Source organism: Durio zibethinus, chromosome 24, assembly GCF_047325235.1.
Source record: "Durio zibethinus cultivar Kanyao isolate XHJ-2024 chromosome 24, ASM4732523v1, whole genome shotgun sequence".
NCBI lineage: Eukaryota > Viridiplantae > Streptophyta > Magnoliopsida > Malvales > Malvaceae > Durio > Durio zibethinus.
In genome coordinates, this window is record NC_143185.1 from 1,121,282 (window position 1) to 1,146,964 (window position 25,683).

At 36.1% G+C, this 25,683-nt stretch overlaps 5 protein-coding genes across 7 annotated transcripts; 2 read left to right on the plus strand and 3 right to left on the minus strand.

Moving 5' to 3' along the window:
• Nucleotides 1-3,457: 3,457 nt before the first annotated feature.
• LOC111316561 (uncharacterized) lies at nucleotides 3,458-5,596 on the minus strand. 2 transcript variants are annotated; one of them, XR_002693394.2, is made up of 5 exons: nucleotides 5,355-5,596; nucleotides 4,864-5,007; nucleotides 4,189-4,394; nucleotides 3,969-4,058; nucleotides 3,721-3,858 (listed from the first exon to the last, which is right to left on the minus strand). XR_002693394.2 is itself a non-coding variant. In XM_022918545.2 (4 exons), the coding sequence occupies exons 1-4, from the start codon at nucleotides 5,594-5,596 to the stop codon at nucleotides 3,695-3,697; spliced, it is 756 nt and encodes a 251-aa protein (XP_022774280.2). In that variant the 3' UTR covers nucleotides 3,458-3,694. The 2 variants fall into 2 exon arrangements, 1 of the variants encoding a protein (XP_022774280.2); XM_022918545.2 differs by lacking the exon at nucleotides 3,969-4,058 and having other exon boundaries at nucleotides 3,458-3,858.
• Nucleotides 5,597-5,732: 136 nt separating this feature from the next.
• Nucleotides 5,733-9,096, plus strand: LOC111316560 (COP9 signalosome complex subunit 3). The gene is made up of 11 exons (XM_022918544.2): nucleotides 5,733-6,048; nucleotides 6,285-6,400; nucleotides 6,500-6,746; nucleotides 7,115-7,172; nucleotides 7,286-7,375; nucleotides 7,614-7,679; nucleotides 7,812-7,901; nucleotides 7,981-8,139; nucleotides 8,235-8,356; nucleotides 8,655-8,727; nucleotides 8,822-9,096. Exons 1-11 carry the CDS (start codon nucleotides 5,864-5,866, stop codon nucleotides 8,888-8,890), a joined length of 1,275 nt encoding a protein of 424 aa, XP_022774279.2. The 5' UTR covers nucleotides 5,733-5,863; the 3' UTR covers nucleotides 8,891-9,096.
• Nucleotides 9,097-9,161: 65 nt separating this feature from the next.
• LOC111316559 (protein TPLATE-like) lies at nucleotides 9,162-15,262 on the minus strand. Its single transcript, XM_022918543.2, has 7 exons — nucleotides 13,994-15,262; nucleotides 12,911-13,507; nucleotides 12,326-12,687; nucleotides 11,595-11,898; nucleotides 10,828-10,950; nucleotides 10,275-10,730; nucleotides 9,162-9,915 (listed from the first exon to the last, which is right to left on the minus strand). Exons 1-7 carry the CDS (start codon nucleotides 15,113-15,115, stop codon nucleotides 9,388-9,390), a joined length of 3,492 nt encoding a protein of 1,163 aa, XP_022774278.2. The 5' UTR covers nucleotides 15,116-15,262; the 3' UTR covers nucleotides 9,162-9,387.
• Nucleotides 15,263-16,015: 753 nt separating this feature from the next.
• On the minus strand, nucleotides 16,016-20,152 carry LOC111315901 (4-coumarate--CoA ligase-like 9). The gene is made up of 6 exons (XM_022917922.2): nucleotides 19,057-20,152; nucleotides 16,960-17,149; nucleotides 16,728-16,873; nucleotides 16,600-16,667; nucleotides 16,408-16,510; nucleotides 16,016-16,300 (listed from the first exon to the last, which is right to left on the minus strand). The coding sequence occupies exons 1-6, from the start codon at nucleotides 20,065-20,067 to the stop codon at nucleotides 16,169-16,171; spliced, it is 1,650 nt and encodes a 549-aa protein (XP_022773657.2). The 5' UTR covers nucleotides 20,068-20,152; the 3' UTR covers nucleotides 16,016-16,168.
• An 808-nt stretch (nucleotides 20,153-20,960) lies between these two features.
• Nucleotides 20,961-25,554, plus strand: LOC111316569 (uncharacterized). Of its 2 annotated transcripts, XM_022918550.2 has the most exons (12): nucleotides 20,973-21,578; nucleotides 21,728-21,803; nucleotides 22,296-22,501; nucleotides 22,613-22,699; nucleotides 22,788-22,880; nucleotides 23,122-23,276; nucleotides 23,424-23,508; nucleotides 23,755-23,841; nucleotides 23,920-24,039; nucleotides 24,336-24,437; nucleotides 24,524-24,694; nucleotides 25,171-25,554. In XM_022918550.2, the coding sequence occupies exons 1-11, from the start codon at nucleotides 21,264-21,266 to the stop codon at nucleotides 24,689-24,691; spliced, it is 1,494 nt and encodes a 497-aa protein (XP_022774285.2). In that variant the 5' UTR covers nucleotides 20,973-21,263; the 3' UTR covers nucleotides 24,692-24,694; nucleotides 25,171-25,554. The 2 variants fall into 2 exon arrangements, with proteins under 2 accessions (XP_089610159.1, XP_022774285.2); XM_089754033.1 differs by lacking the exons at nucleotides 24,336-24,437; nucleotides 24,524-24,694; nucleotides 25,171-25,554 and adding an exon at nucleotides 24,163-24,327 and having other exon boundaries at nucleotides 20,961-21,578.
• The last annotated feature ends 129 nt before the right edge of the window (nucleotides 25,555-25,683 follow it).

Consider the following 25,683-nt stretch of genomic DNA (forward strand, 5'->3'; position numbering starts at 1 on the left):
TAGTTTTTGATCTGGAACTGCGAATGAACAGAGCACACTGAAGCATTGGGAACTCTCAAAACCTGATTGACGTCATTGGCAGTGCACCGGGTTCCAAATGGGGATAATCGTGCTGGGTTCTGGTAAATACTGGAGCACCGTAGCTCAGCCAGCGGGATCTCCTTTGCCTTGCAGAAACAGTAAGCTGTCTGGGCTGTTCTGGTAACATTGGGACATTGTTAAACACTCAATCACATAAACATGTTGAACAAAGTTCTTCAACAGTAATGATAATGATTGGTTTATTACCATTTCAATTACATCGAAGACCTTATTCAATTGATGATAATGATAAGGTAGAAGGCATATCTTGATCAACTTAAGTTTAATTATCTTTGCTTTATAATAGTCGCAACAAAGGTGCCAAAAGTATGCAAAACTCTCTTCCTCTGAACTGCTTATTAAAGCACTTATGAAAAATTGCTAAATGTAAAACAAAAGACGCTAAATTTCTCAAACATGTGAATAGTAAGTGTTTTTAGTGCTAACTGTTTGGTGGCGATTATAAATGTTGCTAAACTATAAAGCACGTATATTATTGAATCCCTCGCGTACTCATGTCGTATTTTCTGTTTATGACATATCGAAATATATATAAAATTTGATCGAATATGAAAAAAAAAATGAAAAGACAACTTTCGTATGAATAATAATATATATGTTCTTTTATTGTTGGAGTCCACAAAGGCAGGTCTCGAGGGCAATGGAAGAGACGTGGAGTAGCTGCTAAGCATCAGAACAACCAAAGGTCGTGATTGGTCCACTGGCATCATTTGCTTGAACACATATCAAAGCCAAGATGGACACATCTGATTATTTCTATTCTTGAACCATCCCTCCGAGTGGGATCTATCATATTCATAACTGTTCTTGTTTTCCAACTTTTCCATGCTTGCAATTATCCAATAATGTTTTGGCGCTAAGGATGGCAACGACCAAGTCAAGATAAATTTTTGTTTGTTTTAAATTTCATCCGATTTTATATCAAAAATATTAAAATCTGATCTCATTTGATGATTTTTTAAAATTTTTTTATATCTAAATTTAAATTTGACTTGAAATTAATAAAATATTATTTTTAATATAAATATAAAATTAAATAGTTTAAAAATATATGAATATAAAATTAAATAAATAATTAAAAAATAATTATATATATATATATATATATATATATATACCGAATCGAGGTGGTGCAGGTTTATTTAACGTTCGATCCCAAATTTTTACTATTATCCAACTTGAAATCCGATTAAAAAAAAAAAAAACTTAAGAGTTTGGATGGAGTTGGCACTCACCGGGAATGGGTTGGGCTGCCATATCTAGTTGGCACCATAATGGTTATACTACATAGGCATCAATAGTTTTATACCAACGCACAAGAGGAATGTTGTGGGTTAGAAGATCCTCTCCTTGCTGCGGAAACAACTAATCCTTGCACCAATAATGATTTCAAAAACCAGCCCACCAAAGCAATAAACATCAGACTTAACTGAATATGTTCCGCGTCTTATGTATTCTGGAGCCGTATATCCACTGAATGCAATAAATAAACAAATCATTCTCAACTGCAATTACCTTATTAACAGAACCAAATCCACCTTGTCCAAATTTGTTATTCCCGGAGAAATTATCTGTTGATACTTCTATTGCACTGAAGTCGAATTGCAATAATTCCAAAATATTATTGTTATCTGCATCTTAACAAAAGGAAGTGAGTTAGCAAAAGAAAAATGATGAAATTTCAACCTCTTTGCCTTTTGAATTTGTGACCACATAGCTACATCATGATTTGCAGGATGATAAAATGTAAAAGACCTGCAATTTTTACCTAGGCAGCAACAAAATCCTAGGACACGATGAGAGTTGACTGACATTCTCCTGCTTTGTCTTCTTCCTTTTTCGAAGAAGAATACAAGCAAGTCCCCGTATTGCTATTGAAATAATGATTGGAACAACAATGATCACAACAGCTTGGGATTCAAGGCCTCCATTATCTGCACAAGCCGGAAATATGAATATAATTCCCTGCGATGTCCTGAAATTTGTGAATTGTAATACAGGTGATCTTTGATCTTTTTTCTTTTTGCATCCTTTCTCACGTCATTACTCCTTACCTTCTCTACTTGTTTTTCTATTAGTGGTGGAAGTGGTAGCTGAGGATGTAAATATAAAGTATCAGCTGAAGAATTAAAGAAGGAATACAAATCCCATCGAAAATGACAGTTTGGTGTCAGGACATAATCTCCTTGCTTCCCCTGGCAACATCTTTGATACTGACCAACTGTTTCCATTAAGCACTCCTTGCAATCATTCTGAGATGTATCTGGGGTGCACTGCATTAGTGCATATATCTTTTCTGAGTCCACATCTACTATTCCGGTTGCAAATTTGAGCCCGAACGAGCCATTGGAAGCTCTTTGTACCAAACCATCCGTTAAATTATCCCATATTTGATAAAATTGTGCAACATTCGATGTGACATCAATAACATTTTTTTATATTGTAGCCGGCTTAAGAGGGCTGTAGTTCCAGCGTTCCGAACTTTGCATACCGAACTAGACAAACAATTTCCCCTTTCCATAGAAGTGCTTCTGTCTGGTTTGGACAGATTGCTTTGATCTTGCTGACTCTTACAAATTGATGCAGCTACAACAATCTCCGGAGGAAGTATCTCCTCTGCGAAGAGCCAACGCATAAACTTGGTCAATGGTGGCCATGTAGAAACCACCATTTCTTGATACATTATCAGGTGGAGAAGACAGGATTAGATCAAGGTTCTTGCCATAGGAACTATTACAGGTGAAGTTCCTGGTATCATAGCATTTTAGGAGGCTGGTCGTGCTAAGATTGATGCCTAGAAATATATAGCAGAAAAGGAAAGCTAGATTCTTAACACACATAGCAGAATTTTTTGCTTATGTCTGAATTCTGATTATGTATCAGCATCAAAAGCCGATGTTTCAACTTTTCCTACCTTGTTTGCTGGTTTTCTAAAATTGCAAAAGGACCAAACAAAGTTCATAAAAAAGATACCTCTGAAGGAAAATTATTAAAAATCTTAATTAAATATTCTACGTCACCCTGACATGCATTTACATAACCCTGACATGCATTTACATAACAAGTTCTTGCCGGTTTGATTTCTTCTTTCCCTTTTGTTTTTGCAAGTCACGTCAAGTTGTGATGAAAATATTGATAATCAAAATCGATTCCTCATCCATAGCTATTCAAGATTGTTTTCCTTTGATTTAGCAAATTCAATTCAAGATTGTTATGCCAATATGGAGGTCAATCCAGTATTGAAATACCTGTCAAACTATTGTTTTGTTCTGTAAGCAAAATGGTATTCAGCTTGAGAATAGAACTACTCAATACAATATTTTCAGTAAGATTTTTTTTAAATAGTTTATATTCCTTTAGACCAAAAATTGAATTTGATTTCTCAAATTCAAATTCATTTCAAAGACACAGGCTTCATTGGTAGTCAGGTTTTTTCAACAATGACTTCTTCGGATACATGATCAATATAGTTGAAGCAGATTGACAAGCAACCAATCAAAAAGAAGAACCAAAAAAAAGAAGCAAAGAAACCAGAAATTACAATAGTCTGTCAAAAGTAATCTTTTTCCAACCAAATGAATTTGCCAAACTTCTAATCACTTGACGATCCTTCATCATCATGATCTTCATGCTGGGTAACAACTTTCTCTATAAACCTCCTTCGAACTCCTTCGAGAACAGCTTTTGGTGATGGATCACTCCCATTTTGACCATCATTTAGTACAGGATCTGGTTGACAAAGAACTAAGGCCAACCCTATATTTTAAGAGAAAAAAATATGGTAAATAAACTTGATATAAGACCATTGAAATCAAAAGAAGACAAGGGAAATGTACAAAAGACTTTCTCCAAAGAAATTCATTAACTGTCTAATTTGGACAATAATTAATTGAGGCAGTGCTCCAAACTCATGGATCTTTGTATGCATCCAGAATATCAATATTTTACATCCAAGACTACAACACAAGATTGACCAGCATCATCAGTAACTTCCCCGTTACCACCACTATTCAAATTTATTTGAAACATGAGAAAAGGCAAAAAAAAAAAAGATAAAGAGAGTAATTCCTTTCATAGATAGCATACCTTCAGCCGTGCATCTTCGGCCAAAACTATGCAAGCCCACATAATTTGCTTTCACTGCTCCATTGTTATATACCAAGAGAGTCGGAAGATTATGATCTGGGTAGTTAGGAATGCAATCAGTAGATATTATCTTAACAAACTTTGTTGGTGGGTATTTAACTGCCAATTCTTCCAAACACAGCAAAAGCAGCCCACACTCTGGAAATCTAGTAAGAGAGACCAATAAAGCAAAAATCAATCAGTAAAAGCGTGTAAAAACCTATTGCACTTACCTGTACAGCATCCACCCTTATTTTTCTATAAGCATGAGCATCTTAAAATTTCATGGTTCACAAGTCATATAGTTTTTATTCTGATTTCATCAACCATAAAGAAAGGTTAAAGCTCATCAACAAACTGAAAACTAAGAAAATATACAATAGTTGAAACCCATTAAATGATTCACGACAAATGTGAAGTTGAAAACACTAAATATTGCACTATGCAAATGAAGGTTAAAGCTCATCAACAAACTGAAAACTACAATGAATAAGAAACACTAGTTGCTAATATATTATAAGCACAACGATTACATGATGCCAATGTTACTAAACACATAAAAAGAAAAGGAAAATTGTTACAATTCTCATAACTAAGACTTGTGTAAGAAGCAAGCAATATTTCAAATGTAAATACCCTTCTTTGTAGAGAATGACAACCACCCAGACATCCTGAGGAGCTTGTGAAACCTCCCGCACGAAATCAGATCCTGAAATCGGTATCACTGATCCATACTTTGAAATCTTAGCTGCTTCCCTCATCTCACCCAGCCTCTTCTTTCTATCAAAACAACACCATTTTTCCAATTAAAATGCATAGATATAGATATCAATGAAAACCCAAATATTCCAACCACAAGGAAAAAGTTCAACTAAATGAAGAACACATACCAATTAACCTGAATTAATCGTTAGTTTAATCACAAAAGTTTACTCTTTTTATTCATTTTACAAGTTCTTGAAGGTAAGAACTTTTTTTTCAGCACATAAATTTAACAACTTTGTCTGAATAAATCAAACCCATTTTCATTTCAATGAAAAAATCCAACAATAAAAAAGAATAACGTCTTAAGCCTCAGAATTAAATCTGAAAAAAATCCAATTAATTGAAGAAAAATTCAATTAAACCTGTATTCTTCAAGGAATCGATCATCATCGAGAACATCTTCAAGGTCTTCAAGTTCTTCTTCAGTCTTTTCATCGATCCAAGACTTGTCCTTCGGGGCTGAATCCGGGTCGGGTGCGGGTTCAAAAGGGTCAGGCTTCAAAGCAGGTGGCTTTGGCGGTAAATTCCCAAGCTTTCTTTGAATATCGTCCCATTTAGTCGAAGCTCCTTCTACATCTTTGTAAACGAAATGGTAATCCGCCATTATTTTACTGCTTTAGAGCTATCTTTTGCCTCTCTGCTTTCCTCTGATTCTTCCTCTTGGCTCTCCGCTTCTAAAGAACACGAAAGAAAAAGTAAAGAATAACTGGGTTTCGGAATCTGGCCCGTACAGTTTGAACCGATCTGGTAATAGGCCAAGGCAGGCCCAAGTAGAAAAGCCTGGTAATAGTACTGTACTTTTGGTTTCCCATTTGGTTTTTGTTTGGTATCTTAGTCGATTCGATCGGAAGGCTCGTCGGGAAGACAAGGGATGAACACATTGGAAGGTTTAGTGATTCAAATCCAGGGGCTATCAAGCACAGCCTCTGATGTTTCATCGCTACAAAATTTTCTTAAAAAAGCTGATGACTCGCTCCATGCCGAGTCGATTCGGTTGTTGGCTTTTCTCGATCAACTCGACCCTTCCAAGCACTCTCTTGGTTACCTCTATTTCCTGTGAGTTCTTTTTCAATTTGGGTCTTAAAAAAAATCAACTTTTCTATGTCAAAATATGTGAAGGTTTGGGTATTGTTTAGAATTTGATGTTTGGATGCTGAGAACAGAATCGAAAGTAGAAGAAAATTGAATCTTTGGGTTTTTAATTAACTTATTTAAACTTTGTTATTTCTGCCGGGGTTGTTTATTTTTAGAAGGTAAAATAATAGCTATGAGTTTTATTAACGGTTCAACAGAGAGGCATGCACTGCTGGTCCAGTTACAAAAGAGCAGGCTAGTTCATTTGTGTTAATCATTTCCAGATTTATCAGTTCATGTGTTGCTGAGCAAATTCGACTGGCGCCTGATAAGTGTATTACTCTTTCACTGAATCAATTTTTTGTTGACATTAGCTAAGTTTCTTCTTGTTGGTTGTTGATATCGTTGTTGTTGATTTTAATGTGATTGGCAGTTACATCTGTTTGTAAGAGGTTCAAGGACCAAGTGCTGTTGCTTGAGGAGCCCTTGCGTGGGGTAGCTCCATTGCTGACCGCTATTCGGAAGCTTCAGTCATCTACTGAACATTTGACTACTTTACATCCGGCGTTTCTTTTGCTCTGTTTGCTGGCAAAGTGCTATAAAACTGGTCTTTCCATTCTGGAGGAAGATATTTTAGAGGTTGATCAGCCAAGGGAGCTTTTTCTCTATTGCTATTATGGGTTGGTTACTTCTCAAACTATTCAATTCGCATCTCAGATTGTGCCTTTAATCATTGTGTATTCAGATGTCAGTTCATAGGAGCTCTTATCTTTTTCTTTTACACCTGTAATCTCTAAGAAAATTGGCTTCCTTCTTTAGGCACATGTTACAACTAAGATTTTCCTATTTCATTTTGAATCTGTATTTCTATTTTTGTGAGAATCAAGCAGTAAAGTTTTATTACCTACTGAAAGTGAAAGACATCCCTTTAATAATTGATTTACTCAAACCTTCAATTCTATCTTATTCTCCTTGATTTGACTGCTTCACTGGTTTAGCATCATTGAGGGGAATCACTGATTGGGTTTTGCATTTGACATCACGACAGAGGAATGATATGCATTGGACAAAAGCGTTTTCAGAAAGCATTGGAGCTTCTACACAATGTTTGTTGTTTCTTTACTGCTCTGTTGTTCATTTTTAGTCAGTCAGCTACTAATATTGCGACAGTCTGACTTCTGATTATCCTATTTTTGTTTGCTTTATGGTAATTATCTAGGTTGTGACTGCTCCTATGTCTACAGACAACGCTATAGCTGTTGAGGCTTACAAAAAATACATATTGGTCTCTCTTATTCACCATGGACAGGTATTTTCTGCAATTGAAATTTATTTTACATTGTATTATGTATTAAGAATGTATGGAAAATCCTTAAAAAAAAAAAAAACAAGTTATGGACAAATTGGTTCTCAATTTGGAAGCTGTGGTTTCAAAAGGGGAATAGTTTCACCATTTAGACGAAATTTTCACTTGCAAGTTTGTCTTTTGCTCTTCTTTATCTCTGAATGGTGATTTTCCCAATGGTTTTCCATTCTTTTGGTTACAGCTTTCTAGCAGTCTCCCTAAGTATGCTTCTACGGTTGCTCAGAGAAATTTGAAGAACCTGTGTCAGGTACATATCAATTCTAAGACTAATGATATTGAAATTTTGTTGCTTTATACCTACATAAAAAGAATGAACCATTACATCATTAGTTATTTTTTTTAGTTTATTAATTAATTTCTTACTTTTATTGTTGAGTAGCCATATGTTGAACTGGCAAATAGTTATAGCGATGGGAAAATTGCGGACTTAGAGACATTTGTACAGGCAAACAAGGAGAAATTTGAAAACGTGAGTGCTGTATCAAAATTTAAACCTACCCTTGTGCTTTTCATTTGACCATCTGAAAGAGGCTTTGTACTTTTACCAGGACAGCAATCTAGGTTTGGTGAAGCAGGTTGTATCATCTATGTATAAGCATAATATCCAGAGGTTGACCCAGACATATTTAACTCTCTCCCTTCAGGACATAGCTAATATAGTGCAATTGACTAGCCTTAAGGAAGCGGAAATGCATGTTCTTCAAATGGTAATTTTGGATCTTCTGTTTCATTTAATTAAGACTGCAGCTCCATATTGCATTTTTTGAAGTTCCATTATTGACATTTTCGTGTCAAATTTTAGATTCAAGATGGTGAGATATATGCAATGATCAACCAGAAGGATGGGATGGTTAGATTCCTAGAGGATCATGAACAATATAAGACCTGTGAAATGATTGACTGTATTGACTCATCAATCCAAAGGTACACTATAGAATAGACACTTCTGTCATGTTTTGTTTGAATAGATAATTTTGTAATGTTTATGACTATTCTTGTTTATACATGCTAGGCATTACTTTATTATAAATGTTATTTATTGCAATAGTTTTTACAAAGGTGTTATAACATATAATCTGATCAATCATGGGAACTTGTGGTACAACAATGGTGATTATTTTTGTCTGAGCCTTTCAGCTATAAACATAGGCGCGGCTTGATCATGAATAAAAACATTGTCAAAGGTTTTTATTTCTTTAATTTTTTCTGTGTTCCACTACAGGTTGATGACCCTCTCAAAGAAGCTGACTGTTATGGATGAACTCATGTCATGTGATCCATTGTATCTAGCAAAGGTGAGCCTGCTATTCCATTCATCAAAAGATTTTAGCTAATACTATTGTTGACGAACTGATGATTGGTAACTAGATAATACCTTTCCGTGTTCAGGCTGGGAGAGAGCGACACAGGTACGACTTTGAAGACCTTGACAATGTTCCTCAGAGGTTTAACATATGAGTGGTAAATGACAATGAGAAAGATGCAAGACCTCCACAAATTTGTTCCATTTGCTCCAAGTTGTTGAAAGAGGTGGCAAATTTTCTTATGCAGGTTTGCCCACCTAATCTGTTGATGCGTTTGTTCTTATTTAAGTGGGATTATTGAACAATTTGATGCAAGAGCTAGCTTTTGCAAGTTACATAGATTCAGTTCATTTCATGTAACTTCCTCTTTCCCTTGCTGTCTTTGCTCATTTTTTCCCAAGTTGAGACTAATTTGGAGAAGTGTGTTGAATAACAAACAAGAGTCGAGTGAAAAATCCATTATGGTCAAGCTGGCATAAAATGTACAAGGGAATGCCCTAAGTGAGAAAAAGATAAAAAAAGGGGAAAAAAATGGCACACTAATCAACTTTGAACACCTACCTAATGCAAATCAAAATCATAATACAGTAGAAAAAAGAAAGAAGAGAGCTCTTTGTTTCATGGTACCAAAAAACAGGAAGCTGTTGAAAGTTAACTGATCTTTATGCCTCTATCTTTACACAGCATGTGCCATTCCTGCAGCACAGCTGCTTGAAGAGCACGGTGCTCGGCTTCTTCTGCTGTTAGCTTGGAAAGAGTGGAAGGTCCTTTAGGTTTACCATCTTCCTCACCATCTTTCTTGTTTTTCTTCTCTTCATCTTCATCTTCCACTTCTTTCTCTTCATCCTCCACTTCAACATCGGATTTTGGAGTTTTCTTTGGCTGTGCAGCTTTTAACAAGGCTATCCGTTCCATTGAAATTCTAAGCCTCTCAGCAGCAGCCACTTTCATTTCATCTTCAGGCATGTACTCCACACCCCCATCAGTTAGGTCATCCAACCAACCTTGTGGATCTGATTCAATCTGTTTAGTAATGGATGCGTCAGAAGCTCGGACCACAAATTTGCACATCATAGTTGTTGTTTCATCACCTAAATCCACATTTCTGCTCACTTCACTGGCTCCAAAAATCATCATGCCCAAGAAGCCTCCATGCCAAGTTTTTGCAGCATAACATAGCTGTCACATGTGGGTGAAGTAAATAGTAGTTTTGTCAAGCAATAGAAAAATCTCGAACAATAATAGTATTTGTTTAGATAAAATAATCAATATCATTGAAACAGTTGCATTAAAAGAATAAAAGAAAGAAAGAAATACTATCAGATTCGATTCATTTTTAAGGTAAAAAACCTTAAAAATTCGGACCCAAATTAGAATTTTCCAAAACCTGTGGTGAGTGCAGAACAAGTCTCAGCAAACAAACATTTTTCATGGAAGGATGCTTGAATAGCTTCATAAAAAATACACAGGACAGAGAGCCTACAGATAAACCAACACAAACATGTGATAGAAAAAGGTATCAAGACATTGAGTCCTACCTGAAACCCAGCCACGGTGCGAATGATGTGCGAACAAACTCTGTGAAAAGGCTTGGAATACAATGATTTCAGTCCACTCAAAAAAGGAGAAAATCCATACTGCTGCGCAGCAGTAGCCTTGAAGCCACTTCCTTCATAAATATATGTGCCAGTATATTCCACAATAGCTGGTAAACTAGGCCATAGCCGGAAAAACTCAACAGGTGAAATTTTATGCGGCAAGAGAAGCTCAGTCAATGGAATTTTGTAAGGCTGACATCTCAAAATCACAGGTTCTCCAAGTTCAGGCCTTAAGCTTCTCCTTTGCCTCATAATTTGTGGATCCTCTTCAGCATAATCACCTTCATAATCTCCTACAGCACCACTTCCATAGAATGGGTAGTATAAGACTTGAACCCAAAAGCCACATCTTTCAAAATGAGAAACACCTACTGTGACACTGCAAAGTACAGGATCCTGCAAGATAAGATGAGATTTTTAAGAAGCGGAGGTACAATAGGTGCATTTGAAAGCATAGAATCAGAAAAATTTATTTACAAAGATGAGAAGAAACCTGAGAAACAAGATTACGCAACTGCCTTACTGCTTGAGGAGACCCATCCATAAAATACAAAGAACCAGATAAACCAACCCTAATATCAACACGATTTAGTTCCAGTTCAGTCAAATTAAGAACCTGCAAAATCCACCAATCAACCAAGGGAATATAATTAATAGGCATCACTCATCATAGCCCGTAGAACCACAACACAAGAAAAGAATAGGCATTAAGTGCTGATACTGCTTTCAGATTTGGTGCCTGATCAGGAAAAATGGTTTTTAGCATGTAACATAATTAATTGATCATACTATTGCCAGACTGATGGGAACATGAAAAAGATTGAGTCATAACTCAAATATGTCAAGGTTGCCATCCATAGATTGATGCAAAAGCATGAAAAACTTTAATTCCTGTAATCAGTAAACACAGATAATGATGCACCAACCAACCAATAAACAAATGCACCTTGCTTAGTGCATAGTCTTCTACTAAAACTTTGCTACTTAAAAGGGTAGAATACATTTTACCACTTGGAAAACACCTCAACATAACTCTGCAAGGTTTCTAAAAGTCCACCATTTATGGCATTAGATTTAGATAAGTTTCAAAATTCATTTATCAAGTTTCAAGAAATTAAGGAGGCTCTGTTCAACATATGCTTATTGTTTCCCTCGCTTCAAGAGGATCTACAGACTTGTACTACCTCAAATCATATAGAAATTAAAAGAAAAGGGTTTGAGAGGCACAGAAAATAGAAATGAATAAAGAAGTGTTTTAACCTTCAGGTGCAGAGTGATCCTTCCATCTCCTGCATCTGCCAGATGATAGGCCTCAATGTAGCAAGGATCACTGCCACCAGTCAAAGTACAAGCAATTGGAGGAACCTTGAGTGATGTGGAGTCAATTCCCTTTGTTAGCAAAAGTGTTAGTTCACTAGGGTCTGGCCTCCAAAGCTCCAAAATAGCCTTGTGAACCAACCCTTCCAGTTTTCTATCTTGGGCAGCTGATGCATCATAAAACTGAACAGTCAGTTTATGGTGGCTAAATGGGTAATCTCCTCTGGCTTCACTAACCCCTGCCCACCTGAAAAAGAAACATTCGATATCTCACATCGGTTTATAAGAAAGCTGATTATGCACATTGATCTATTTTTCATTTTCATTTTAAGGCTGGGGAAAATATGAGGAAGAAGCTACTTCAGTTGTTAAACTAGGTTTAACAAGATTCTTGCCTAATATGCCAGCATACTCATATAGCAACAAAAATGGAAAGAGCATCTGTCCATAAGGGAAAAATCTTTCTATAGCCCACACTGCTTATCACTAAACATGAAGCGTTTCACCAAACATGCAGTCCATCCCAAATTCAGCCCAAAAGATTTAAAAGAGCATGCTCCCGAAGGGGACATTCAAGCACTTACGCAAAAGAAACATCATGAATGTCATCAGTGAATTTAAATCTAGAACTTCAGACTTGTGCTAACTTATAGAGATATTGGCAGCAACCTCACCTGCTTTCAGGGTGGATAGAAATATATTTAATTCTCTGCAAAATCATACGGCACTGATGCTTGTTGACAGAATCAGCCAAGCCATTGGTTCTGAACTCCTCAAGCTCCTTTGTTAGTAACTGCCCAGCCCTAGCATGACGAGATCCCAACCGCTGAGCACATAGAAGAGCTGCCTGAACTTCTTGAGGCCTATTTGTTGAATCTGTAGATGAATCTATGTTGAAGAGGACCTTGTGAATATTTGACACGATAATGTTTAGAGGATCCTCAGGATCATCAGCAAGAAGTGGATCCAGACCTTCTAGATCTATATGTTCCGAAATAGCCCAAAGAAGACATGCACATATTCTTGGGGTATTAACCTAACAAATGGACACCAAGTTAAGATGAAACAACACGAAGAGACCAGAGATCTTCATAATTTAACAATAATAATAATAGTTACACCAAAATCATGCCTAAATACCCTTAGCAATTAGAATAATTCTATTCCTTCACCATGAACATAGTAAACATCATATCACAAAACCAAAGCTATTTGCACAACAAATCTTGTAAGATAGTTCTCTATAAGATATCACACACCTCACGTAGATCTTTTACAAGATCACGTTGCAAGTTCTGCAATCTTGTCTCATTTAAGATTTGATCTTGGGAAGCCCCATCTTTGACTCTTTTCACACCACCCCGGGTATCATAAATATGGCAGAGCCGAACAAGCAGCTTCAAATAGCAATCAATTGCATAAGTCCTTCCATCACAATCCCATTTGACACATGGCCTGCAAACTTCCACCACTTCCAAAGCTGTCTCTGTCCAGTTTAATGCACCATAACCTGTTCCATATGCCAAGGCTCCGATCACTCTACTCTCCATACCTGAGTTCTTTTGTTCAGGTAAAGGCAGTGACAACTGGAAACAACTTTCTACAAGAGTTGCCACCAACTCCTCTCTGAACAAGCTTTTACTAGTAACATTATGAAGATCATCTTTTACTGTAGCATCCTCAAAAAGAGAAGCAATATCAGTTCCTGCAAGAGGTTTCTGACCTCTTCGGACACTTTCCTTTGCAAATAGATCAACGCATAAAGCTGTCCGACAAATACAGGCTAAAGCATGCATACGGTCCGATTCTGCTCTCAAGTTTCTTACCATAAGAAGCAGCCTCTTGAACAATGAAACCTTCAAGTGAAATTTTAGCATATCAGGCCATTTTCCACTTCATGTTCAAAACAATATGAGTCTAGGCAATTAGACACCCCTTTTTTATTACTGGCACATGTTACTTCTTACATTTATCATATAAGCAAGAGCAAGCACAAACACAGCAAAGACTCATGTCAGAAGTCGCTTCTTAAAAGTCACAAAATAACAGAACTGACTTTCAAAAAAATAAAGGCAATGAAGAAGCTTCTGAGGACAGAAACATGTCAATTCAGCAGAAGGAATGACTACCCTTCCACAAAACAGCTTGGTTATTTACTACCTCTATAACATGCAACTCTAACAGATATATTTCATTCTTCTTATACTCAATGTCACAGTCCTTGAAACGTCCATACCAATAAAATCCCTAAACTCACGATTGCAGTGATTTATAGTCCTATCACATACACATTAAGAAAACCTTATTCAATTTATCCAAAAAAAAAAAAGAAAACCAGGCACCTGCATATTAAGGTCAAGCAAATGAAGATTAGTAACAACAGCTCGAACAACACTTTCTCTAGCAGAAGCAAACTCCTGTCTATCCCAAAGTGTCAAAATCGCAATAATTGACTGTGAAGCCCACTCAGGCTTCCCACCAGGCACATCAGCCAAATACAACATATTAATCCCAACGTCAAAAATCAATGCCGGTTCCAACGAAGATACCAAATATGGTGCCAAATGAGTCACCAAATCTGAAACCCCCACTAATTTCTCCGCATTCGAATCCACCATAGTCCCATTCACTTTAGCACCCTTCGAAATCTTCCTTATAACTTCCAATCCCCCCGAAGCCACCGCCTTTACTGCATAAACTAACGGAAAAACAGTTGCCCGGAAACTCTCAACCGGAAAAATCAACGACCTTGCCATTAAAGAGCTGCGTTTTTTCCAAACAAAGTCAACCGTTGAAGAAACCCAATTTGACCTTATAGCCAAAGAATTTTCACTATCCACAAGCTTATCCCCAGCTAATCGGCTCATTCTTTTTGAATCAAATTCTTGAAACAATCTTCCAACAGATTCAAATGCGACCTTCGAAACCGTGTCGGACTTGTCCAACATATTTAGCCCAATCCGAGCCCACCAAGCTGAAACCTTGTCGAGAAGATTAACGTTGTTTTCACATAGCGTTACGAGGTCGTCTCTAGCGAGGACACAGCCTAGAGTCTCGGTGATGGAGAACCGGAGGTTCTCAGAAGGGGAATCGAAACAAGCAGAGATCTCGGCGTTGGAATCAGAGATGAGTTTGGAGAGGGAATAGGAAGGAATGGCGGCGAGGATGGAGACCGCGGCACTAACGACATCGGGATCGGGGAAGTGGAAGTCGTTACGGATGCCGATAGAGACGGAATCCCAAAGGTCGGCGGTTAAGCGAGTGGATCGGATAAGGTCGAAGGCGAGTTTTTTGCAGACGGCGGAGGCGGGAGCGGCGACGATTTCTTCTACGGCGGACTTGGCTAATATGGAAATGTCACGACCGGCAGCGGATTGTTGGAGGGCTGAAAGAAGAGCGCCGGATTGGCGTAGTGCGTCGTTTGATCGGAGGTCCGCTTGGATCTGAGCAAAAAGAATATCCATTAAGAAATTATATCTAAAACTTGAAAAAAAAGTGGAATTTCTTTGGGTTTCTTAACGAGACATTGAGAAGAGGGTTTGAATTTTGAAATAAAGACTCAAAAGTTTTGGTTTTGAATAGTAAGTTTGGAGCATCTGATCTGATGTAACAAAGTGATGGAATTGCAGTGACAATGTTGTCAGCTGAGACTGACCACTGAAATTTTGGGCTTATTTTGGGTTTTTTTCAAATATGAAGAATGAAGACCCTAGCCCAAATTATAAACCAAAACTCGGTTTTAGGTTTTGAATCTCCTTCCGTGCTTATCCTTCTTTTGTTTGATTTTTATATTAATACAGCTAGAGCTTAGAAGGGGTAAAGCTGATTCTGAGTAATTCGACTACTCCCCTTTGTGATCAAATCCGAACTGATATAAAGAATCAAAGATTTAAACTCACGAGAATTCAATAAAAAAAATCCCAACTCAAAAAAATTGGATTCCAAAAAAGTTTGAAGCTTGTACGATTCGAGTCCCTTTCTTTTGATTAAAAGGGAAGAAGAAAAAAGAGAAAAAATTAAGGGTGTGGGATATGATATAATTTAAAATATAAAAATAAAAAAAAAATTTATATATTTTTTATATTAATAAAAATTATGACATATAATTTTTATATAAAAATTATATAGATATATTAATTATTCATGTTTGTTTTACGAGACGCGCCAATTGTCCAAGGGTGGCGGAGACGGACATTAGGATTTAGGGGCGCAGGTGGGAAGCTTAATGCTTGAATTTCATGTCATTCCTTGTTAAGTTCATATTAAATTGGTGAAATCCAACCATTTTCATTTTAATTGGAAGTTAAAACGGAACGATCAACGGGCAGATTCAAGAGAAATTCTGCATGAAAACTGGAAAAAATGGTGGTTGAGATTCGGCCATGGATGCATTTGCATTAGCATGCACATGTTATAAAATGATCATTGCTAGCTGAATTTAGTACCTAAAATTAACAAGTATTGCTCCCTGGAGCTACAGTTAAATAATAATCACATCAGGAATTGAAGAGAAATTATCATAACTTAGATGAAGGCACTGCAGAGGGGATGGCAATCTTCCTCAGCTCCTTTCTCAATATTTTGCCCGCTGGATTCTTTGGTATGGAATCAATGAATGCTACACGCCTTATTTTCTTGTATGGTGCAACCTGTAAAACACCATAGATGAAATTACCAAGATCGTAGATTGAAATTACCTAATGCACGCAGCCTAAAAAGATTATAGTAGCCATGCCACATTGTTCCACGAAAGCACCTGTTTTGCAACAAAATCCATAATTTCTGCTTCACTGAGGCTGCTTTGTGGCTGCCTTGATACAAATGCCATTGGAATCTCGCCAGCTTCTTCATCTGGGTATCTACCAAAGCCAAATCACCAGCTGCTTTAGTTTTATATTAAAAAATTTTTAAGGGAAAAGGTGATGACTCTGGAAGCTATGGAAATTACGGTATCACTGCAGCATCAGATATCTGAGGGTGGGACTGAAGCAATTGTTCCAGTTCTACAGGAGCGACCTGCACAAGAAAATCCATCAATACATCGATCATCAGCTGCTGCTGATCTTGAGATATTACCTGATAACCCTTGTATTTAATCAGTTCCTTAAGCCTGTCCACCACAAACATAAAGCCCTCTTCATCAATATAACAGAGATCTCCGGTTCTTAACCACCCATCTGATACCAAAGTTGCTGAAGTTGCTTCAGGGTCAGCAGCATATCCTGCAAGTTCAATTTGTCTTGAAAATCAGCAAAAATTATCTAAAGCAACAATATTAATAGAATGATTGATATTTCATTTTTTTGACCTTTCATTATACAGGGTCCTTTGAGCCAAAGCTCCCCTTGTTTGCATGGAGGCAAGGCTTCACCAGTTTTAGGTTCTACAATTTTTGCTTCACAATAAGCTGCCAGCTTCCCCACTGAGCCCCACCGCTGACATGCCTCTCGACCAACAAATCCAAAAACTCCCCCTCCCGATTCAGTCAATCCATAACCCTATATATAGGAAATGCAGGAATAAGTGAAGTCAAGCCTTCGCAATATCGCAACTAAGTTGCATCATCGTCCAATTAACTACAAAGATAGAAATGTGAAACTAAGGCTACATGGCAGTAAGAGTATAATTGAGCCGAGTCAATGCAATGAAAAGCTCGAGTTCAAGCTTGAGTTGAAGCTCGTCACTTGAAATTCAACTTGGATTTAATTGAGTTTTAAATTTCAATTATGAGTTTGATATGAGAAAACAATTGAGTTATTTGTTCAATTACTTTTGTTTAATAAAAAATAAGTTCAATTCTCAAACTCGATTTCAAACTTGATTATATATTTAAACTCGAGTTTATATTCGAATTAATATAATAGTACAATAATAAAACATATTAAAATTTAAAAATTAAATTAAGCTCCTGAACTCAAAGATTTAAATAGAGGTCGGATAACAGTATAACGGCCGTTATTTCACGGTCACGCCACCATTTGCTACCGTTATTAAAGAAAAAACATGAAAAAATTTGAATCTCATTTGTGACTGCGAATTGTGGCGCAACGTTGAATAGTGGCAATAACAATCCGCTATTGCCCGCTCTTTCGTTTTTCATTCAAAAATTTTAAAAAAAAAATTTTCATTTGATTCTATTTAAAAAAACTTAAAATAAAAAAAACAAGAAAAAAATAAACATCAATTTACAAATTCAAAAAAAAAAAACCCACAAAACTAAACTTTAAAAAATATCAATTCTCTTAAATTCAACTTCAATCAAAATTAAGTATATGTAATTTAAGGAAAGTAATTAATTCAACACTTAAATTACGTTTTTTCTTAATTTCCAAAATTACCGTGATTTTATGTGTTTGGAATTGGATTGGGCTATGATACATTGATAGAAGGGAGCAGGAGTTACTTAGACTTAAAATGAAAGACAATAGATGAAAGTGAGACTTGAGATTGATGGAGACGAGCAGATAGCACACACTAGAAAAAAAAAGAAGTGAGAGATGAAGATGAAGATGAAGTTTTGGAGAACAAATTATTGAATGCGAGGTGAGGAATGAGAAGTTTTGTGAGTTAGTGCAATTTAATCAAGAGATAGAGAAAGTAAACTTGAGGTTATTATTGTTGAAAATTGCTCACAACATGGAGGTTATCAATTTTGATTTATTGTAAGTCCATAAAAAACAATTATTTTGACCCATAAATAGTAATGCTCTTACTTAATTTATGAATATCTAATCACTTACTATTTGATTTATGCATAATATAATTTGATAATAATTTGATGAGTATGGTAATTAAATAATTAAATATACCATTCGTTATAATTATTTATTTTTCACATGTTTATTTATCTTTTATTATTTTTTAATTATCATATGAATAATTTTTTAAATATAAATATTTTATTATAAATATTTTTTTTACATAAATAAAACATATGATATAATATAAATTATTTTAAAAATCATAAAATATATGATTAATAATTAAAATTATTATATTTTATAGCAAATTAAGTAAAATTTAAAAAAATTCATGTCTGTGATAACCATAATAACCATCAAAATCTTTGTTATATTTGCAACCATAACAAATAAAATATAATCGAAAATATGACCGTTATTGCAATTTAAATCTCCATCCGAACAATTTAAAATAGATGTTTAAAGTCAACTCGCTTGACTCGACTTTGACTAGACTCAGAATATAATCAAACCAAAATTGATTTTTATTTAAATCAAATCAAAGTAATGTACGAGTAGTGATGTATCCCTACATAGCATGCAAAAGTTAAAAATGTAAATACAATGGCAACAGATTTGGCGTATGCTCCCACATCCACTGACTCTACTAAACAAACATATTAACAAAGATTTATACTAACGATGATTTTTTTTTTCTCTCGTACCTGAGTAAGAAGGACGTTTGGAAACTTCTCTGTAAACGCGGCGATCACATCTTCACCAAGCGGAGCACCACCACAACCGACCCATTCCAACGAACTCATATCAAAACCCTCCGTCACCCCGCCCTTAAGCATTGCCACCACCACTGGCGGAGCCGTCGCCAACCGCTGCACCCTAAAATACTCCACCGCCTTCACCGTTTTCTCAATATCGAAACGACCCATCACTACCAACGTTTCACTTAATGCAACAGATTTTATAAAATAAAAAAACCCAAACACATGAAAAAGCGGCATGGTATGAAGCACAACCGACGCTGCTTTATTTACTTCTTCAACAGAGTAATAGCCGGTAATTACTGAGATTAAATTCCGGTGAGTCAACATTACTGCTTTGACTTTTCCTGTTGTTCCTGAAGAGTACATGATGGCAGCTAAGTTGGATTGATTCACTTCAACTCGGTCGATATCCTGATCATTAAACCTTGGTTTCTTTTGCATGGCTGAGTTAAACTCGGGGGAGTCAATGAGAATTGTCCCATAACGAAGCTTGGGGAGCTTGTGGATAGTTGAGCTCAATGCAAAAGCGATCACTGGATTTGATAACTCGATTTGTCTGGAGATTTCTGACACAGTATTGAGTGGGTTGGCGGGTGAAACTATGACCCCGATGGAAAGCAGAGCTAAGTAAAGAATGTGAACTTGAACTGAGTTTGTCGAGAGAACAAAAGCTGTGTCTCCTTTGGATAGTTTGATAACAGTTTTGAGATAAAAAGCAAGTGAGTTTATCATGTGAATTAACTCGGGGTAGGTGATTTTTTGGCCGGTAGCTGAGTCGATGAGAGCAACCGAGTCAGGCCAAGGAGAGGTGGCTTGGAGAGAGAGAGAATGGGCAGTCACCGTCGAAGGAAGTTGTTCAGGAGGAAGTTTAATGGGTGGCCTTAAGCTGTGAAAAGTTTTTGTCTTTGAATTGAAGCCATTTTGGGGGTTGATTGTTGGGTGTTTTTGATCCATTTTTTGAGCTCAGATTTCTTGTCTGAGAATTCTGCTTCAGTTTCTGAGTTTGTGTCAGTTGGAAACATCGATTGACAGATGACCACACAATGACCTTTTCAAATCTTCATTAAGATGCCTACCTGCCTACGAACAATAATTCATCTAAATTCAACCATTTGTACAGGCAAATGAAAATGACAATTTTGGAATGTTAGATATCGTCAGCTGGATTTGTGAAAAAAAGAGGCCCAAACTTTGATCAGTCGTGGATCAAGGATTCAAGGTTTCAGATTTTGTAATTTCCGAGCCTATTTGGCCTAAATCATTATTGGGTTTCATACTTTCCCTCGAGCCTAAATATATATATTTTTTTGGATAAATTCTTTTGTACGCTCATTTCAACGCGATACATTATATAAGTAGAACAAAAAATATATAATTTAAAATTTTAATAATAATTATATATATAATATATAATATAAATATATAAATTTTATTTTTTATTCAACATAATGACACAAATTACCAAATCTATTCAGACTCCCAACAGCACACTTTTGGCAATTCCCACCCACTCTCAAGTCATGTCTCATCCCACACCAATACAATTTTCCAAGAAAAAGTTCCATGAAATGATATTAGAAGTGGGCAGTAAAGAACATTTCAATCTATTCGATTTTAAAAACCTAAAAATAAAATAAAATGATTTTATTTTAAATAATGGTTCGAATCCAATAAAATTAAAATAATTAAAACCGGATTAAGTTGATCGATTTAATATATTTATTTAATTTTAATTATTAAAAAATATATAATTTATATTATTACATAAAAATTATTTTATATTTATCATATATTATATACATTTATATTATATAAAATAAATGGTGTATTAATATGTTTTGGACATCATTGAGTATAATAAACAAAAGAGAAAAAGGGTGCCAACTGCCAACTTTAGAAACATGGTCTACTTGAAAAAAATCAAGAATTGAAGATCAAATACCATATAGTTTCTCCATAGTTTGAGTTTGATCACAGTCTTCTGGTCCACACACCAAAGATTTTTGTTCTCTCCAATCTTAATCCGATCCAATTATTCCTCGGACCCCACTCTTCTCTTATCCCTTCCCTTCCTTTCCCCAAGCCAAAACTAACATCTTAAAGAAGTCCTCGTCTTTTTGACTCTCAAGTTCCTTCAGGCGACTTCATCAATGGGTGTCGCTTGTTTGCATAACAAATTCAATTTTGTTACTTTACCTCATCTTTCACTTCCATTCTCCAAGAACCCTAACCCCAGAATCTTTCCTAGAAAAAAGAACAATCTTTTTCTGGCTTCGGCTTCTGATACCCATGTGGCTGATTCAGGAAAGAAACTTAACAGCAAGAAAGATGATGAATTCGGGGACTTGAAATCTTGGATGCACAAAAACGGCTTGCCTCCTTGTAAAGTTGTGCTGAAAGAGAGGCCTTCGCGTGATGAGAAACATAGGCCTATACATTATATCGCTGCCAGTGAGGATCTTCAGGTAAATAAAATGGCTTAAAGTTTTGGTTTTGGTTTTGGTTTTGTCTGGTTTTTTAATGGGATTTCGTAATATTCGCGTTTCCTATTCTGGGGTTGTGTTAAAGTTGCGCTTTTTTCTTCTTTTTTGATTCTGTGTTCTTGGTTTTCTAGGCTGGTGATGTGGCCTTTTCGGTGCCGAATTCATTGGTTGTAACGCTTCAGAGAGTGCTGGGAAACGAGACTGTTGGTAAGGTGCACTATATAATGTGTTGAAGATTTTATATAGCAATGGATGTTCTTTTCAATAGTGGAAACTTGATTCATATGGGATTTTTGTCTGAAGATGATATACATTGGTAATTTTTCTCTCAATTTGTAAAGGTGATTATGAACTTGGATGGTAGTTTAGACCGTTGCTACAACTGTTTCCTTGTACTTTTCCCTAGTCTGCCATGTAGATTTCTCACTTGCAAAACTAGAAATTGTAGAGTTCCGTTTGTCCAGCTATACTGTTTATAGCATTGTGGTATATGATGAGTGATTAAAGGACAAGATAAGCAATGTAGAGTGGGATTACATTTCTTTGCAGTACTTATGGAGCATCTATGCCTGTATGTTTGTATCTAATGATATGATTTAAATTGAGTGGAAAAAAGGGGAAAAAGAAGCTGCTGTCAGATTTCATTTTTTAACTTGATTTGGTTGTGTAATTATGTTACTTGCCTGGTCTTTTATACAGCGGAACTTTTGACAACAAACAAGTTGTCTGAATTGGCATGCTTAGCTTTGTACTTAATGTATGAGAAGAAGCAAGGAAAGGAATCATTCTGGTATCCATATATTAGAGAGCTTGATCGACAACGAGGAAGGGGCCAGCTGGCTGTGGAATCTCCACTTTTATGGTCAAAAGATGAATTGGCTTACCTAACAGGTAGCCCAACTAAGGTAGCAATAGCAACACAAATGTCTGTTTATCGCCTTTCCCTTTTTTATTCCTGATTTACTGTTTTGTAGTTCATTGAGTTTCATGACTGAATTCTGTTGTTCAAAAGTTAGGCTGAAGTTCTTGAAAGGGCTGAAGGAATAAAAAGAGAGTATAATGAGCTTGATACTGTCTGGTTTATGGCTGGGTCTCTCTTTCAGGTATTGTCTTTCATATATATATATATTTTATTTCCTTTCTAAAGCTTAGAGTGTGATCATAAATGTTTCGTATTTCTTTGCAATGCAGCAATATCCCTATGATATACCTACTGAGGTCTTTCCATTTGAGATTTTCAAACAAGCTTTTGTTGCTGTTCAGTCTTGTGTGGTGCATTTACAGGTTTTCTCTTTACCTGTTGATAACCTTTTCCAGTTTTCCCTATCAAGCTTTGAGGACTTGAGTGACATTCTAGATGGCGATATTCTTTATGTCTTTTGTTTTATAAAATTTAGAAAACTTGTTTGGCTATAAACCTTCCAGATAGCATTGCATATACCAAAACTCTCTCATCTTTTTCTCCTTTCCTGAAATTTTTGAAACATTATGTTTGAATGATAAACTGAAACTTGATTTTACTCAGAAAGTACCTTTGGCTCGAAGATTTGCATTGGTTCCTCTTGGGCCCCCATTGCTAGCCTACAGTAGCAATTGCAAGGCAATGTTAAGTGCCATTGGTGGTTCTGTTGAACTAGTGGTTGATCGCCCATATAAGGCTGGGGAACCCATTGTTGTCTGGTATAAATATAATGCCTTATTTATTGTCTGTAATGTTGATTTATCTTTCAGTCTTGCTTTAGAATCGAAACCTTTGCCTTCTAATTATTGCTGCATTTGTATCTCTAAGCACAAAATTTGAAAATGGTAAATTTCTTGTGTTTTTAGGTGTGGACCACAGCCTAATTCGAAACTGCTTATAAACTATGGTTTTGTTGATAATGATAATTCTTATGATCGCCTGGTTGTTGAGGTAAAATCTTGATTTTCCAACTTGTATATGCAATTTCATGGTTTTCTTTGTAAATCAAGTTTATGCGCCTTAGTGAATGAACGGACATCTATACTTCCTTGCTTAAATATCTTATATGTGTTGAAAAAAAGGTTTATTAAAGTGATGGGATATGGTGTGACTTATAAGTTGGTGGTATCAATGAGATTGAGATTTTGTGTTTTTCTTAGTCAACCATGTTGATAGCTTTATTTACTGTATGTTCAGGCAGCTTTGAATACTGAGGATCCTCAATATCAGGATAAGAGACTGGTTGTTCAAAGAAATGGAAAGCTATCAGTACAAGTTTTTCTTGTATGAACTCAAACCTTGTATTAATTGGATTATATTGTAAGATATTCCCTTTTGATCCTTACTTTGTATCTGCTGCAGGTTTATGCAGGGAAGGAAAAAGAAGCTGTTTCGGATATGCTACCATATTTGCGATTGGGCTATGTTTCAGAACCCTCTGAAATGCAATCTGTTCTTTCTTCTCAAGGTCCAGTCTGCCCGGTGAGTTCATTTATTGCAAATTGTTACTTGCTTAATTTTAATTGCAATATAAGATTTATGAGAGTTATACTCTAATTGAAATCCCAACTAATTCAGTAAGATGACCAAACTAATGTGATTCAGGTAGGTCATGTTTTTCAGAAAAAGTTTTCAACGGTGGCCCTTTCTTCTTTTGTAAAGAATGATTCTGGCTTCATCTGTGATAGGCAATTAAAATTCCAAAATCATTTTAGTTAAACAGAGTGGAACACTTTCTTTTTTTCTAAAATTCTGGTGAAATATACTTGCCCTAATAGGTGAGCCCATGTATGGAACGAGCGGTGCTAGACCAGCTTGCTTATTATTTCAATAGACGCCTGGCTGTCTACCCTACTACACTGAATGAAGATGAGTCATTGGTAATGTCGGTTCTCTTGACCAAGTTGACAACTAGATCTGAACTTATGGACTGTGAGTTTTAATAAACATATTTTTGTTACATTAGTTGTCAGATCCAAACTTGAATCCCAGGAGACGAGTTGCCACTCAGCTTGTTAGGTTGGAAAAGAAAATTCTCCATGCATGTTTGCAGGCAACAAATGATCTGATAGACCAATTACCTGATCACACTGTGTCTCCTTGCCCTGCACCTTATGCCCCCTTGTTGAAATGAAAGGTATCTTCTCTCACCTTCTGTCCCTGCTCTTCTGTCTTCTGTTTGCACTGTTAACTCTATATTGTTACTCATGTTTGTGTTAATGTGGATGAACTTTCTTCAGAATTAACTGTCTCAGTTGTAACTTGGCACCAGCCTAGTGACTAAGAATTGATTCTACCAGCTTCCTCTGTCCCCATATGGCCAATGACCATTCATGATTCTACCAGCCTTTAGAAACCCTTAGTGACTAAGAATTGATTCTACTTAACCAGAAATAATTTTTAGAAAGTGGGGATGCTTTGAGAAGTTTTAGACTCTTGGAATGTACTAAAAAAAGTATAGAACCATCTTGGTGCTAGAGAAACAAGGAAAGTCACTTAATAATGGCCGTTGTCCAAATTCTTTATTACCATTGCTCATACTTTTTCATCGACTTTCTGACATCATGTTCTAAATGGTGCTTTTTTCCTTCTTTTTCTTGGGATGTCTTGCAGGTAGATTTAAGAATTGGCAACTCTTTAGGAACAATATGGAATATGGGAAGTTTGTTGCTGGATCTAATAGGGTTTTAAGAGAGAGAGAATCATGGTTGCTCTTTTCCAAGTTATTGGATGCCGTGATGTGCCTTTAGCGATTGGTTCTTCAACATACATTAACACATGTTCTTCTTCTTCTTCTTCCTTCTCGCATACCTTCTTTCTCTCTTATTTTCTCCACGTGTCTAGCTGTAGTCTTGTAAAGAAGAGAAAGAATATCAGAATTTTTACCTACCGAGTGCATAGATAATTTTGGCTGCTAATGAATTTTGGCCATTCCTTGTAAATGCAGATATGGATGATTGTTTTTTAAATTGAACCTGATTTATTTCATTTGTGTAATTCTACCGTGTTGAATTTCTCCTAGGTTCTAACTGGATCCATATTAGAGCTGTCGCGGCTTGTAAATACTTTACCTAAGATTTGTATTCCGAGAAAGGGAAAGAGATTTTCTGTCGCACCTCCTGTAAT